The sequence below is a fragment of the Podarcis filfolensis genome (genome assembly GCF_964270895.1).
Source record: "Podarcis filfolensis genome assembly, chromosome: 8".
NCBI lineage: Eukaryota > Metazoa > Chordata > Lepidosauria > Squamata > Lacertidae > Podarcis > Podarcis filfolensis.
In genome coordinates, this window is record NC_139611.1 from 67579498 (window position 1) to 67596391 (window position 16894).

At 42.9% G+C, this 16894-nt stretch overlaps 1 protein-coding gene across 10 annotated transcripts in view; it reads left to right on the plus strand.

The window, feature by feature from the left end:
• The window catches only part of PTPRU (protein tyrosine phosphatase receptor type U), a 363596-nt gene that overhangs the window by 301932 nt on the left and 44770 nt on the right, over positions 1–16894 (plus strand). For 4 of the 10 annotated variants that reach the window (XM_083626766.1, XM_083626767.1, XM_083626769.1 and 1 more), the window contains 6 exons: positions 2486–2562; positions 4542–4559; positions 6763–6799; positions 8241–8338; positions 8459–8575; positions 15337–15491. In XM_083626766.1, coding sequence (XP_083482892.1) covers positions 2486–2562; positions 4542–4559; positions 6763–6799; positions 8241–8338; positions 8459–8575; positions 15337–15491 — 502 coding nt within the window. Of the gene's footprint in view, positions 1–2485; positions 2563–4541; positions 4560–6762; positions 6800–8240; positions 8576–15336; positions 15492–16894 lie in introns of all 10 variants that reach the window. The other 6 variants (XM_083626763.1, XM_083626768.1, XM_083626771.1 and 3 more) reach the window with 2 other exon arrangements.

The window sequence follows — 16894 nt, forward strand, 5'->3', positions numbered from 1 at the left end:
TAAGAAGCTCTGGGAAGTAAGCTGCCCATTGACTGCACTCTGCACTGAGGCAGTTCCATCTTTCTGCCCTGCATGGAGCAAAGCTGTCTGTCTCATCCTAATGTTGCCCTTTCCTCAACTCTGCTACCATCATGGTGACAGTTGGTATGCAGCAGATGTCTTCTTTGGGTGGTGACATGTGTTCTGGGTCACTGGTCTTCAACAGGTGGGTCAGGACCCAAAACTACATCATGGCCTGATCTAAGGTGGGTCACAACAGCAGCACTACCATCATACAAATAGAAGGTAAAAGTTAATAAGTGGGTCCCCAGAATACATATGTGGGTTAAAGGTGAGTCTCAGGTCTGAGACTAGGTAACATCTGATCCACCATATCTCAGGTAACCATGATCTTACAGTCAAATGCATTAATGTTGCAGAGTTTGTTAATGTAGAGACGAGAGATTTATTCAGGATCAGTGTAGCTGGCTGGAGGTGTAAGAACTGAGGCTGCCAGTTGATCAGTGAATTGATTAACAAATGAATGCATGAATTCAATCAGAATAAGCGCTGATATGAATATAGAACAGCCATTTTGAAGGGGGAAATGCATTCTTCATTTTTAAAAATCATTTTTATTTGATTTTACAAATATAAGGCATTCTTCGTTTTTAGACGAAGTATTCATGCATCTTGAGTAGATACATTTCCTCTATTCCCAATGTTCACACTGTGAGTGCTGCTGTTTGTGGTGTCAAAATGGCACCTCCCACCCCTAAGGTATCACCGGGCTTGGGAAAACACTTAAGGTTTGCAAAAGTCTGGAAATCTGGTGGTGAAACCAAAGAGGGGCCTCAAAAGCAGCACAAAGAGTTCTAATGGGTTCAGTGTGTAAGGAATGTTTGATAGCAGTTTGGAAGAGGGTGAAAAAGTATAGTGAAGGGGGCTGGCAATGGAATAGCGTGGCTGGATTGCTGAACAGGAGCACCATGCATTGCAACCTCCAGCAGAAGTTGGTGGCAGGGCCGTCTTACCCATAGGTGCTAGGGGTGCGGGGCACCTGGGCGCCAGGCTCTCAGGGGTGCCAGGCTGAGAGTTCAGGACCCAAGAGTTGAATCTGGGGAAGAGCCTGCCCATCGGTCGGAGCGCCATGGTGGGTTCTTCTGCTGCGGGCGTGAGTTTGGGAGCAATCAAACCAGCGAGACACTGAGACGGCTGGCCGGCTCCGGCCTCCTGTGCTCATGGGACTGGGCAACCTGGGGGGCCCCCGCCAGGTGGATCTTTGCACCCCAGCGCCACATATGCTTAAGACAGTCGTGGTTGGTGGCATGAGGTGGGTGGGGTGGCACTGCTCACCTGGCTTCCCAACACAAAGCATCCATTCGAGTTGCTGAGAGGTAGAGGAGCAAGGGGGCAAGGAGCTTGGCATGGTGCAAGCTCAGCAGTGAAGCCAATCCAACACTCCTGCCGCTGTGCCTACACTGCGCTCCCTGCTGCCTCCTCTTCTCAGTAACTAGCAGCGACTCTGGGCGTTGGAAAGCAGGTGAGCATCACCACCTCACCTGCAGCACCCCACTGACTGCTACTGCAATATCTTGTTTTAGATCCCATTTTTTTATGTCAGAAGAAGCATTCCCTCCTTTGCGCGAGATAGGAGAAAGGAAATGCTGCTTCGAAAGGGCATCTGCTGCCCCAAAATTTGCAAGTACATCCCTTAAAATAATAATGCAGGTTTTTTGTGTGGTTTTTTTAAAATAGAAAAACTTCTGCCTGATTAATTGGAGAAGCCTTTTTAAAAGCTCAGTAGATTTTTCATTGCTTGATCAATTGTTTAAGCATTGCAGCCCTAGTATGCCTGTTCTTTAAAATCTACCTTAGAGCAAAGCCTTGATCTCGGCTACATTGTGGCAAACCTTGAGGAACCTCTCAGGTACCTATTGTGGCTTTTGCATGGAGACTGGAGAATTCAATTAGTAAAGCTTTTGACATTGTTCTGTGTGGCTAGGGAGCCAAAAGGCCTTGGATTTAAAAAGAAAAGAGCAAAAGAATGTGAAGCTTGAGGATTCTGGACAAACCCCACAGGCAGGCTGAGATGTGGAGTAGTGCAATAATGGCTATGGGTTAGGAGAGAAGGACATCTTTTCTGGAGTTGTGTGCCTGATGAGCAGAGCTCGATTAGCACCAAGGCAAATTGCAATTGTGGGTCACTGTAGGAAGAATCATGTGATTGTTCAAGACTGCAAGAACTTAGTTGTAATGTACATCATGCAGGAACTCTCTGTGCTGTACACCCAGGTTTCAGAGTCCTGGTAGAATTACACCAGGGCTTGTAGCCCATGTTTGAGTTGCACTGTTGGAGTCTGATGTAGCCACTGTCCAGTAAGTGACTGGAAATTTAAAAGGAAAAGCACCTTGAACTTATGAAATGGGGAGTCAGGAGATTAAGGTCACCCAGTGGCTATTCTGCCTGTCCTGGACTGATAGTCCTATCTTATTTTGTTTCCAGATGATCGGCATCGAGTTAAGCTCCATCCACTTCTTGGGGACCCCAACTCAGACTATATCAACGCCAACTACATTGATGTAAGTGCATCAGCGCCCCTGACCTGTTTCCATTGCCTTACCAGCAACCTTCTCTTCAGCAAAATCTCAGTCTTGAGCTTTTTGTCTCATAGAAACCTTCTTGGTTGTGTGATCTAGAATTCTCTTTGTCTTCCATGTTTTCCCTGTGTCTCTCTCACACATGCACCCTTAGGAGCTCCACACTTCATGCAGCCTGATGTTACATCTGCCCCTGCTGTCTTTAAGAATGCTCTTCGGTTCCTGAGGAAAATGCTACCTTTCCCTTTCCCTGTTGCTCCAAGAATGGAACATGATGGTACAGCAGTAGATCAGGATAGGGTTAGATATATGTGAAGGACCATATGCACTCTCCTTCAAGAATGGGGAGCCTGTATCTCTCCAGATGTTGTTGCACTACAGCTCCCATTAGCCTCAGTGACTATGGGCAATGGTCAGGGATGATGGGAGTTGTATTCCCTCCCACCAACACATGCCAAATAAGGACAAACATAAATTTCCCATCCTTTAACAATCCATGTTATGTCTAGAGATGGGCATGTTTTCTAAAAATTATTCAAGTTCTTCCAGGAAAAGAAAGAAGGAGTAATTTTTCTGAGGCAGTCCAAATATAGATGCCAGTGACCCAAGTGAACTGTAAGCTATAATAAACAGCACATGCTCCAATACCAGAATTGATTTTAGAAATTACCCCAATTAAACCAAAATTAAGACAAACTAGAATGCAGCACAGACCAAATTCATGGAACAATAAAGGAACAGAACAAGAGAAACCCATTTGTCCCCCCAACTGTGAATAAATGGTGTAAAAATGTACATTGAAATAAATTCAAGATTGTGTGTGTTGAGTCAATAACTGTAAAACTATAAAGTGAAGATACACACAATATGTGAAATATAATGCTGTCTGTCCACTGATAGAAGGAGCCCATCAACAGAATGAGGGAGGGAGGTAATTTTTAATGATTTCACCCTACTGCTACCTCCATACTCCCTACTAAATCTGCTCTAGGTTTCCTAGCCCTCCAGTCAGGCTCCCGTGATGAGGAAGAATTGCCAGCAATGGTCTCCCTCCTCTGTTCCGCTGGCACACAACCTAGATACCCTATAATACAGAGCAACTATGAGCAACTAAAACTTTTATTTAGCATGTATTACAATGGTCTGCATGGTGGCAATATGAATTTCATCAAATGCTTGCTGGAGGCTCGCACCTGAACTGTTACAAATACAGTCTATGTCCATATTATGGCCATCCACTAACACATGTTTTCAGAAACAGAATAGGGACAATATAATATTATAAGTGATCTCTAAATCCCTCCACAAGTGTAAAGCCTCTGAAACTATCTGTCCTAGAGCTGAAACTAATTTCCTTCCAAAGCGTCTCAGAAGTTTTCTTCTGCAAATTTTGACATCAAACATGCACTGAATAGTTGAAGATTTGCCAGTAGTTTATGATACCTATAGCTGACATTGAGTCACATTTGTTTTCAGTATCGGACTTGATATTTTACTTTGGTAGTTAATATATGATGGTATTTGATAGCTGACAAGCAATGACATCTACCACATTTGACAATTGATGGCTTATCTAATTTTTGGACACCTGCCTAAATCAAAAGATGCCAGAATGTTGAAAACACTCAAATCTCAAATGTCACATTCAAAATTGAAATTTGAATTTCAGATTCAAAATTTGGCAAACCAACCAATGGAGAATTTCTGCCAAATTTCTAATATTTGTGAATCTTTATTTCAGCTCTAGACTCTTCATGGCTGTCTAGATTGTTTAAGTGAGGCAAAAGAAACCAGATCCAATCCCAGTGTCCTTTGCTGCTGCTCCTTCTCTGCTCATCTATGTTGCTGTCTAATGTACTCCCTCTACTAAACAGTCTGGTCTTCCTCAGATTGTGTCTCACTAATCTGTCTGTCTCTGATCTCTTTTTCTCTTGAACCTGTGTCCGATTGGGCTTGCTAAGATTCGGATAAACCGAGAAGTAAGTATATGTCGAGTCCCTCTCCTCTATTCCATCTTTCTTCCATTTATGAGTCCCTTAAATATTTATCCAGGGGTGGAGAATGTGGTTGGGGGCACACAAGGTAGTTCCCTCTACTTCAGGTGTGTGGCACCTTTGTCTCTCCCCCAGATGTTGCCTAACAGCAACTCTCATCATCCCTGGCCATTGACTACACTTGTTGGGACTGATGGGAGTTGCCATTCAGCAACATCTACAGGACCAAAGCTTCCCTGCACCTACTTTAACTCACACCATCTTCAAATATCTGAAGAACTGTCACATGTATTATAATGGGTTGCATGGTGGTACAGATGATGTGAACTTAATCAATGCTTGCTGGGGGCTCATGCTTGAACTGTAAGCATCCAGAGACTATTAGCAGGGAGGGAGCTTTTCCAAGCTGGAGAGCATCCCCTTCTGGTTAGATGATTGAACATGGGTGTATATTAGGTCCTTTGCAGAACTGATGACTTCACATATAAAATGCAAAATGAGAGCGTAGGTGGCCACACAGGGAGTCTCATGTTTAGCTTTCAAGCCAACCTGCTGTGTTATTGGTTACTGGCGCTGTTACATCTTTCTCTGCTCTTTGGGCCACTGCTCCCCCATTAGGAGTTACTAATGCGTGCAGTAAGTGGCTTGGATGAATGAAGATGTTCACAATCATTACTCAGGACCACATGACTTCTGCGAACAGCAAGGCTGCAAACAGGGCTCTTGTGCTGCTCTCAGTTTCTTGCTGCTTGTGGACATTAATCAAGGCTGCCTTCATGCACAGGGAAGCACTTGTAGGCTGCTGTTACCCTCAAGGTGACCCATGCTTAAGCTGAATCCCAGTCTCCTGTGTTTGGCCTTGTGTGCACTGTATGATAGTGCCGGGGGTAGGTGGGGGGGAACACCAGTTATGTTCAGACAACTGGATTGAAGTAAGGGGTAGTTGGGTTCACACATGCAAGCTCCACTTCAGAACCACCCTGTTTTGAGCTGGAAGGTCTGAATGAGGATCTAAGCATGTTCAGGCTAACATGCATATAATCCTCTCCATGTGTTAGGTAACAGCTGTAGCTCAGGTAGAACATCTGCTTTGCATGCCAAAGGTCCTAAGTTCCATACCTGGCATCTCCAGGTAGGGCTGGGAGAGAACCCTAGTTGACACTCTGGAGAGCCTCTGCCAGTCAGTGTAGACGGTACTAAACTAGATGGACCGGCAGTCTAGCTTAGAATAAGGTGGCTTCCTGTGGTCCTGCGCATGCCTTCATTTGATCAAGAACTGTGCCTTATCAGGGTTCCAGGTGGCAAGGAGAACTATCAATGTGTTCAGCTGTATGTGTTTAGAATCCCCCCTTCAGACCTTCCAGATGCCCATGGGAAGCCTGCAAACAGGGCACAAACACAACAGCACACTTTCCCAGCCACTGACACCCAGAGGCAGATTGATGGAGATAGAACATAGCTATCATGGCTTATAGTCATTGATAGATTTACCCTTCACAAATTTGTATAATCCTCTGTTAAAGCCATCCAAGTTGGTGACCATCACTACCTGTTATGGTAGTGAGTTCCTGAGTTCGATAGCCCTGGATTCCAGTATTACAAGAGAGGGAGAAAAAGACTTCTCTCTGTCCACTTTCTCCACACCACCCCTAATACCATGCCATGTATCTTGCTCTGCTTTACTAGCCTTGTTTCTAAACTTACAGGCCTGACATGGCATGACCTTTTCTTGAAGAGGAAATGCATCCTTGTTGCCTTAGCAACAGCATCTCACTGCCCATTTGGAGTGAGGACAGTGAGAGATCTGTATTGGCCCTCAGTGGCATCATAGTACTTTAAAAGTGTGGTTTGAACGTGGCCTTGGTCCAAAGCATGCAGGATCTGGGCAGGAAACTGGGATGTAGGCACTGTGGAAGGGCTTTAGTGGATATTCTGGTTGAGTGACTTTGTTTTCAGAGGGACCCTGGCTGAGGATCCATTTGGACATCCTCTAACCAACTTTGGAAGTTTGTTGGGGCTTTGGTATGCATGGTGTAAGGGATAGCAAAAGGGGATTGCTTAAGTCAGCTTTAAGAGCAGCAGATCTTGGGACCAATGTTGCTGGTGGCATTCCTTTAGAATGCAGGAAGTATTTCCACCATTCCCTCCCTACCATAGGAACATAACACACTGTCTTATTCCTTCACAGGGTTACCACAGATCCAACCACTTCATAGCCACTCAAGGTAAATCATTCTTATCATCTTCTTCCTCTTTCACATTCTGGTATTCTTGCCCTCCTTGTTCCTGCACCACTTGGGCTTGTTTTGGAGAATAATGATGGTGATGCTAATAATAATAATAATAATAATAATAATAATAATAATAATAATAATAATAATAATAATAGTGGTAGTAGTATTTGAGCATGTAAAGTTCTTCTCCAGGGAGAAAACTGCAGGGCAGAAGACCTAAGCCTGTCTCCCACACATGCACACGCACAATGTCCCAAGCACAATCAGAATCACTCCTTTATCCATGATTGCTGTTAATAAAAAATAATAATCACAGGAGATCATTAAAAATGATGGCTCTCCCATGACTTCTTTTTTATTTTTATTTTTTAAATAATTTTTATTAACAGACCAATCAAACCAAATCACATAAAATTCCAAATTACAGAGCCAAATTTTAAATTTTTTGTTGGGGGTACCCATATTTCACGTTCCGAAAGGGATCCAATCATCTTGTTGCTGCTGCTTTAATGTCCACAAATCTGTCCAAATAATGTTCACAATTCTATCCAATCCTTTCTTGATATTTTCCACATCTCATCTTGTTATTTTCATGTATTTTTCCTTTCTCTTTGTGACCTCTGATAGTCTCCACAAGCGGGTTGAAACAAATTGTAATCCTGTGTGGGTTTTCCCCCATGACATCTTTTTTAATGGTCCTGAGCATGTGGGCAGCAGGGACCCAGAAAAAAGTAACAGTGCAAAACTGAGTGGGGGTTGACATATTCAATCCCTGGACTACCCTTGGTTTAATTATTGTGATGATTAATTAAAATGATATCCTGTCTTTCTTCCCAAAGGAGCCCAGGTGCTGTGTATATGTGCCCCCCCAATCCCCCCAATCCCTCCCTAATCCCTTGGTGGACTCGTGGGGATTAGCAGATCCTCCTTCATCTTGAAGGTGATGGAGTGTGTGGATTCAGCCAGCCCAACACATTCATTTATGCCAATTTAATATGTTCATTTTACTAAACAATATGTTCATTTTACTAAACAATTTAGACTCCAAATATCTGGAAAGGGACACTCTTGGTAGTCCTCAGAAGTTTGGAGGTGTCTTGGGAGAGGGCTTCCTCTGTGGCATTCCATTGTACCACCACCATTGTATCGTTCTCCTCATTCATTGAAGACACACCTCTCTACTTGGCTTTTGACAGCTGAGACTTATTTTTAAGTTCCATTACTCCCTGGTGCAGTTTTTCATGTACAGTACATTGTTCCAACTGCTTTTTAATACTGTATTATTGTACTGGTATAACTCACCCCTGAGATTTTTGTGGTAGAGGGTGGCCAGGAAATACCTGAAACAAATCAATAGCCACTTCATTTCTGCACATGACGTCCTTTAGCAGTTTCTGTGGTTGCTTAGTTCTCTTCCATCTCAATGCTTCAGGCCCCAAACAGGAGATGATCTATGATTTCTGGCGGATGGTGTGGCAGGAGCACTGTTCTAGCATAGTGATGATAACCAAGCTGGTTGAAGTGGGAAGGGTAAGAGACTCATTCTGTTCTCCTCTCTCCACCCTGTGGTTTCCAGAGGGGTGTGCTTTATTGGCCCTGACCCCTCACCCCACCCTTAGACACACAAATGATCTTATTTTGCTATTGCAGGTCAAGTGCTCCAAATACTGGCCAGATGACTCAGAGATGTATGGCGACATCAAAATTACCCAGGTGAAGTCGGAGACATTGGCGGAATATGTCGTGAGGACATTCACTCTGGAGAGGGTAAGCTTTTCATGCTTCAAAGCTCAGCACAGTCCTGTGGAAGCATTGCTCTTAATCCAAAAGCTGGTACATTGGCTGTGATCTTCCAGCAGCAACGGGTGGCAGAGATATGTTTCACTGAGGCTTCCTTGCTGGCAAAAAGGTCTGCAGGCCAGGAAGACTGCAGGAGGGCTCCTATAGCAACCACTGAGCATTGAGAAGACCTTGCTATTCTGCCCACCCATACTGGTCCCTGGAGTAATGTGCAATGCTCATGTGCAAAGCCTATGGTTAGGGTGAGGAACCTGTGGCCCTTCAGATGCTGTGGATTCCAACTGCTAAACCCCCACCTTCAGCCTTGCCAATAGTCATGAATGATGGGAGTTGTAGCCGCATGACATCTGTGTCTAAAGCAGTCTCCCCCAACCTGTTGCTGTCTATGTGTTTGGTACTAGAACTTCCATCAGCCTCAGCCAGCATTGCCAATGATCAGTGCTGATGGTGTCCCAATACCATGCAGGGCTGCAGGTCCCCCAATTTCTGGCATACCATATTATTTTGATGGATAGTTTAGGGCTGAGCAAAAACAGACCTTCTGAAATGCTTCATCCTATTTGCAGACCATAAAATTGGAATGGCCCATTCACTGAATATTCTGGGATGGGAAGGGATTTTCTAACAGTCGGGAGGGGGTTGTTTTAAAAAAATCACAACCCATTTTCTTCTTATTTTGGCTATGAATACTGAAATATAAGACACTGATAGTTTGTGCTGGTTGATGAAGGGAGCAGTGGGTTAAAAGAAGAGGGAGCAAAATCACTGCTTCCTACAAACTGTTAAACTATCTGTCTCTCTATCTATATATCATCTATCTATCTATCTATCTATCTATCTATCTATCTATCATTTATCTATCTATCATCTTCACAGTTGAGCTTGAAATTCCTCTACTCACAGGCGGCAAAATGGGTGGAGCAATTTGAGTGGAGATGGGAAAAAGTAATTTCCTTCCTTCCTTCCTTCCTTCCTTCTGTTGGCTTACCTCTAAGATTTCTACATAGTTAAAAAGCACCATGTTTAGGCTATAAATCCACAAAAGCAAATGGTATTCCCCTCAAAAGCAGGGGCGCCAACTATAGGGGTGGAAGCAGCTTCGGCCCCCTCAATATTTGTGGGGGCAAGCCTCAATATTGAGGGGGCCGCCATCCCCTGCTGCTGCTGGGTGAGCGCTTGTGCACTGGGTGAGACACATCATGTGAAGACCAGCCCCCTCAATGTGGGAAGCAAGTCGGTGTCCCAAAGATAGAGCTTTCCTGATATATTAGTTCAGATCCTAAGATTATTGAGCACTGTTGTCCTCACTGATTTGACACACAATATCAATTTCTTTAGCAATCAGTCATAGGCACACTTGTGTACACAACCCACCCCCATTTTCTTTTCTTTTTTAAAAATGCTATTTCGGAGTAGCAGGGAAAGGCATTAGGTACACATCGTTCCCCATCATTACACATTCTTACGAAGTGCTGACCTTCTTCCCAGGTCATAGATCAAAGGGCTGATCAGCTTTCTGTGCCCCAGCCTGGTGCCTTCCAGAGATTGTTGGTCTACATCTCCCACCATCCCTGATCATTGGCCATGCTGGCTGAGACTGATGGGACTTATAGTTCAAAACATCTGGATGCACCAGTTTGGGAAATGCTGACATAAAGAATCCAGGTTTTTTAACAGCTCAACAGACCAGGCTTAACATGCAAGAACTTGTTCATCACCAAATGGCTTTTTCTCTCTGCCTCTCCCTTTTGCAATCTGCCATAACTCTTTGGCACAATGCTGCTATATTTGGGACACTTGTTTGCAGCTGCAGCTCTGTGATTTTCACTCCCCAAAATGAGAATCAGGGATGTGCATCATATCCTTAGACACTGAGGGTAGAAAGAACCTAGAAGGAAGAGTAGTTTGTTTATTGACTTTGTATCCTGCCCCTCCTTCTGCTGGAGCCTGGCACAGCAAACCACAAAAGAGGACCACTTAAAAGAAAAGAAAAGCATCTTTAAGACATTTCAAAACCATTTTTTTTCTAAATGTACAGTGTTTAGAAACAATCACACACCCTCACAGATATTAATGTATTAGTTTCTTATGAGCCATCAAATGCCTAGGTAAACAGGAATATTTCAACATTTCTTCTGAAAGTCAATAATGAGGGAGGCAGATGCACCTTGCCAGGAAGGGAATTCCACAAACAGGGAACCACCACCAAGAAGGCACTGTCACAGGTCAACATCAAGTTGGCTTAAAGACTCCTTGAAAGTCCACTTTCATATTGTGGTGCGTGTGTGATGTGAACACAAATAGGTGGTTTCCTTTGACGAAGAAGATGGAAACATGGTGACATTATCTGGAAATGTTTTCTTTGAGGAAGAAAATTGTAACCTGGGCCTGGAGATGCTGCTACTTGATGCATCTTCCTTTATATATGCTGTGTTGTGTACAATTTTGACTTTAGGATGCAAGGTGTTAAAATCTGGAACTGGATTTCAGGGGAATGGGAGCAAAGTTACTGGAATGTTTCAGGGTGGACTTCCCTTTTAAATTATTTCTTTCTGTTTTCTGCTGCCACCATCATGGCAGCCAGCTGCTTTTTCTGGCAGTGAAAAGGGTGTCTTGTAGTTAGTTAGTTAGTTAGGCAGGTAGGTAGGTTAGTTAGTTAGTTTTTTGAGATCTAAAGCCACAGAGCCACAAAGAACCTTAGGGAGTTCATGATTCACTTCATCTTGTTATGCTGTGATCCAAATTCAGGATTTTCTTATTCATAAGAATATTTATAAGGTGGCAACTAATAAAAAAATACCAAGGTAGTGCACAATGAAGTCAGGAAAACATATTAGAGCTATAAAATCATAACATTATAAAACCACAAAGAACAGAACAAATAGCCAACACTGAATCAAATAATTCTTTAAAAACACTTGGCAAAACAAGTACCTTCCCGGAAGGTGGGAACAGTCCTGAAATTGCCTTGTAATTCAGAGTACGCACAGAACCAGTGCACACACCTAGCCATTTCCTAGCCTGGGAGACTTTTGTCTGTTTTCAGTCTTCTCTTTTGGATCCAAAACCCTCTGCTCACCTTGGCATCCCCCTCTGGCCAACCACTCTTGGTGCTCAGAATTCCTCCATCTGAATCTTCCTTGTTTATACGCACTCTTTAGGTACTCCATTGAAGGACGTTCTCTCAGTAAATAGTGCCGCAGAACAGCCCTTTATTTACGTGGTCATTCTTGATGGTTTAATTTCAGGCTAAGCGCCATGTAATTGCACAGGGAATGGACAATTATTTCTGTCTTCTAGACAGGAGCTGAAAGCTTCGTGGCAATTATTGAGCAGTTCTACTGTATCTCGAGACACCCGCAACTGTAATTCACCCCTCCTCGCCCTGTAATCTAGAGGAATGTTAAATCACAACCTTGTTACAAGTAAAGTACCCGAGTTCCATCGGGATCTGGTTGCCTTGTGATCGTTCCAAGGCATTTGCCGCAGCTCCAGCTTCAGGGAGAAGGACCACTTAATCAGTGGCCTGGGATTTCTCCACCAAAAAAGAGGACGGAACCTCCGAGCCAGTGTATTAAATCGTGATACCAGCTCAGCCAAGCTTAACAAAGATGCAATATCAGACTATGATGAGTGATTTAGGGTGAAAGGAGATGTAGCCTCAAAAGGAGAGAGGACAGCATGACCTCCAGTCATGGGGTAATCCTGTGAATATGGGATAGATTAATCTGTCAATGTTGGTTTCTCTACGTTTCTCATTTTTTCAAAGCATAAGTTCAGTTCGCAATGTTTGCACATCAGACTGCAGTTATTATTATTATAATATATTATTATTATAACACTGGTCTTGAAAGACCTACACTGGCTCCCAGTACATTTCCGAGCACAATTCAAAGTGTTGGTGCTGACCTTTAAGGCCCTAAACGGCCTCGGTCCTGAATACCTGAAGGAGTGTCTCCACCCCCATCATTCTATCCGGACACTGAGGTCCAGCGCCGAGAGCCTTCTGGTGGTTCCCTCACTGTGAGAAGCCAAGTTACAGGGAACCAGGCAGAGGGCCTTCTCAGTAGTGGCACCCGCCCTGTGAAACACCCTCCCACCAGATATCAAAGAGAAAAATAACTACCAAACTTTTAGAAGACATCTGAAGGCAGCCCTGTTTAGGGAAGCTTTTAATGTTTAATAGGTTAGTGTATTTTAGTGTTTCATTGGAAGCTGCCCAGAGTGGCTGGGGAAACCCAGCCAGGTGGACGGGGTATTAATAATAATAATAATAATAATAATAATAATAATAATAATAATAATAATTTGCTTGTTAAAACGATCTCACTTCATCAGTCTTTTAGCGCTCATTGTTCCTACTTTTGCATGCCGTTTTGCCCAGTCTACACATTTCCGGAAAGCGATTCCTCCCTAGCAATCTTTGCATGTTATTTCCACTGATATAGGTATTTTTGTATGCGGCGTACACATGCAACATTTCTTGGGCTGGAGAACTGCATCACAAAAATTCAGAGAAGTATCCATTTTGAAGGATAGACGCATTTCAATCTGCTTGCTTGTGGGGGAGGAAAGTGTGACTTAAGGGGGGTTTGCATGAAAATTTTGAACTGAATCAAAGCTTCCTGGTTCTGCTGGGAGGGCAGCAACATGGGAAATACACAAACCTTTTCTGAGATGAATCTGCCAAAGTGAAGTCGTGGCACCTGGGTGGGAATTTTGATCAGGCAGCAATCCTGCCGTTAGAGCTGCTTCATATCAGAAACCACTGTGTTTATGCTCTTATCTCATGCTGACTGTAATCATGGGCAAAATCTAGCACCTGTAATTGCTTTCCACTTGGCATCATGCCACACCGAAATCTAGAGAATTCCCAACAGCTTCTCCTACATCAGTACTTAGATGTTCTGGGTACGTAGCAAGAGTTCTGGTAAATACAAGAGGTCCCCATCGGTGTTGGCATTCTGCCGGCTGTTGAAGATGCACCTGCTTAGACAAGTATTCCCCTGAACTTGAACTTTCCTGATTTGATTGTTTAAATTGCTCTTCAAATTGGTTTAACTGTTACGCTTTTTAACAGGATTGTTTTGTTGTGATTTTTTAAATTACGGATGTTCTCAACATGTTGATGGAATTGTTTTGTTTTAGTTATGTATGAATCACGTCATTTATTATTAACTTGTAAGCAGCCTAGAAACCACTCAGGTGTGTAAGCAGTATATTAATGAATGAATTAATATTAGGTGAGCATCCAAGGTCAACTTAATTTTGAGTGTGATAGCTGCTTGTTGCAGTGGTTAACATCTTTCATGGTGAACTTTATTATTTCCTCCAATTTTGAGAAAATGCAAATTCCAAGCTGCTGGATCCTGTTCAATAACCTTCTGTTTAATTACAAAAAAAATCCCTCTGTAATTGAGGAACCCTTTTTCCTTATGTGTTCATAAACTGTAATGAAGTCATGCTTCTGCAGCAAACCATATATAAATGGTGTGTCATGTTCGGAATTTGTTTTAAAGGGTTAGATTTTAATATTTATTTTACCTACTTATTTATTTCATTTATATGGAAGAGCTCAAGACAGTTTACATGGTTGGTCCCTCCTCATTTTGTCCTCACAACAATCCTGTGAGGTAGGTTAGGTTGAGAGAAAGTGATTTTCGCTGGTCACCCAGTGAAATTCATGGCTGAGTGGGGATTTGAACCCTAGTTCTAGTCCACCACTCTAGCCATTATACCACACTGCCGCTTTTCTAACAACAAAGTTGAGCTCAGAGAAGCTAATAATGATAATAATAAACCTTGGCAAAAATAATAATCAATATAATCAATCAAACAAACAAACAAACACCATGGTAAATAAGCAAAGCAAGAACAAACAACTCAAGGAACAATGCAGTTCAACGAAAACCCATAATAATGTTAAAAATAATGATTCCTAATGGTTAATTAGAGGTGGAATTGGGTGACCTGCCCTCAAAGGATGTGCTCACCCCATATTGCTGTTGTGATTTTATGTGATATTGGCTGGTCTTATTGATCAGGATATTTTTATTGCGGCCCACTTTGAGATTTATTTTTAAATGAAGAGCAGGCTATAAATTTCTCTAAGGAATAATGTAATGCATTGATAGCACTTTTAAACAGAAGGCCAGGCCAGTTGGGGACTGCTGGGAATGCAGCAAAAGAATTGGGATGATGAGAATTTTGGAAGCACCTTTGGTGTTAACCTCCACCTTCCTGGGGAAACATCCAGTGCCCGATTTACATATAAGCTAAACAAGCTATAGCTTAGGGCCCCACTCTCTTGGGCCCCCCCCCAAAAAAAAATCAAAGGAAAAAAACCCTGGATGTACATTTCCAAAATATAAGATAAAAAACAAATAAAATAAAACCTACATACAGCAACAGTGTTTGTGTTGTGTAGGCTCCTATGATGTAAGTAATGGGCCCCGCCTGCTAGCCTGCTCCCTAAAATATCACTGGTTTGCTCATTTCTGTATATAGGGTACCTACATTCTGCATGGACTGGTTGCATAAATTGCCATATATCATATATTCAACACAAAAAACAGTGACAATTTGTTGTTGACAAATGACAGCTGGACATATAAAGGGCCCCATGACCTTCGGTAGCTTAGGGCCTCATGAAACCTAAATCTGGCCCTGGAAACATCTGTAGGGCTAACCCTTCTTTCTCTCTCCCTACCCTCACCTCCTCCTTACAGAGGGGCTACTCAGCGAGGCATGAAGTAAAGCAGTTCCACTTCACATCATGGCCAGAACATGGGGTGCCTTACCATGCAACCGGGCTCCTGGCATTCATCCGCAGAGTGAAGGCCTCCACGCCTCCCGATGCAGGACCCATCGTTATTCATTGCAGGTAAGTTCAAGACTAGGGATGCAAGAAGGCATCATTCTCCATATCACACGCAAGACTGTTTCTCTTCCTCTGGTGGTTCATCTTCTGCCCTAAACCACATTGTTCATATTGATGTCCACTGTGGCAAATTTGCATGCCTTATGTCATTTTACATACTTAATTGCATAAATTGCATGAAATATACAGTGGTACCTCAGATTACAGATGCTTCAGGTTACAGATGCTTCAGGTTACAGACTCCATTAACCCAGAAATAGTACCTCGGGTTAAGAACTTTGTTTCAGGATGAGAACATAAATTGCACAGCAGTGGCGCGGTGGCAGCGGGAGGCCCCATTAGCCAAAGTGGTGCTTCAGGTTAAGAACAGTTTCAAGTTAAGAATGGATCTCCAGAACGAATTAAGTTCTTAACCAGAGGTACTACTGTATTGCCATTATGTTAATCCACCCAATTCATTTCAATTTAAAGGAAACACAATGGGATGGGAAGCCATAATCAATTCTGTATTGTTTGTGGACTGAAAGCAACAACAGCAAGTACTGATCGTATTCACTGGATTGATTTTTGCTCTGGACATGGAAGGAATAAGCATTTTCCTCATCCGTTGCTGTTTTTTGTTGGAATTCCCCAACGTCCCTGATCAAGACTATTAGGAGGAACCATTAGTTTTTGCCTAACACACATAGAGCCTTTTGTAATATAACTTGTAAAAATATACATTATGTTCAATAATGAGAGCATGAGGAGAGAATAATGATCCTTATGATGAATAGGGTCCTCAGCTCATGGTTGAAAAAAGTCAGCGAAGAATTGGGGCATTGTCTGCAAATTAGTAGTAAGGAGATATCACAGAAAACGATGACATTTCACTGCTTCCAAGACAAAAGTCATCACAATTAAAAGAATGCCCAGCTGTGTGATTCTATGGATAATTGTGGGAGTTTTGATATAGAGTCCTATGCTTAGATCGCATCATCCAGTTTCTGTATCATACTTTAAAGATCAGTGAAATACAAAATTGGCTTTATTGCTGGGAGTGGTGGTGGAGACAGTTGAGGCAGGTAAAGAAACCAGTGCTTTATGGCTTGGGCTTTGGAGCTTAATGTCCCAGTAACCATTATCAAAGGTTAGCCCAGACGCTGAGGTCCTCCTCTGATGGTCTTCTGCTGCTTCCCTCACTGCAAGAAGTGAAGTTTCAGGGAACCAGGCAGAGGGCCTTCTCGGTAGTGGTGCCCTCACTGTGGAACATCCTCCCTTCAGGTGTCAAGGAGATAAAGAACTATACAACTTATAGAAGACATCTGAAGCTCTGTATCGGGAAGTTTTTAATGTTTGATGTTTTATTATATTTTATATATTCTGTAAGCTGCCAAGAGTGGCTGGGGAAACCCAACCAGATAGGC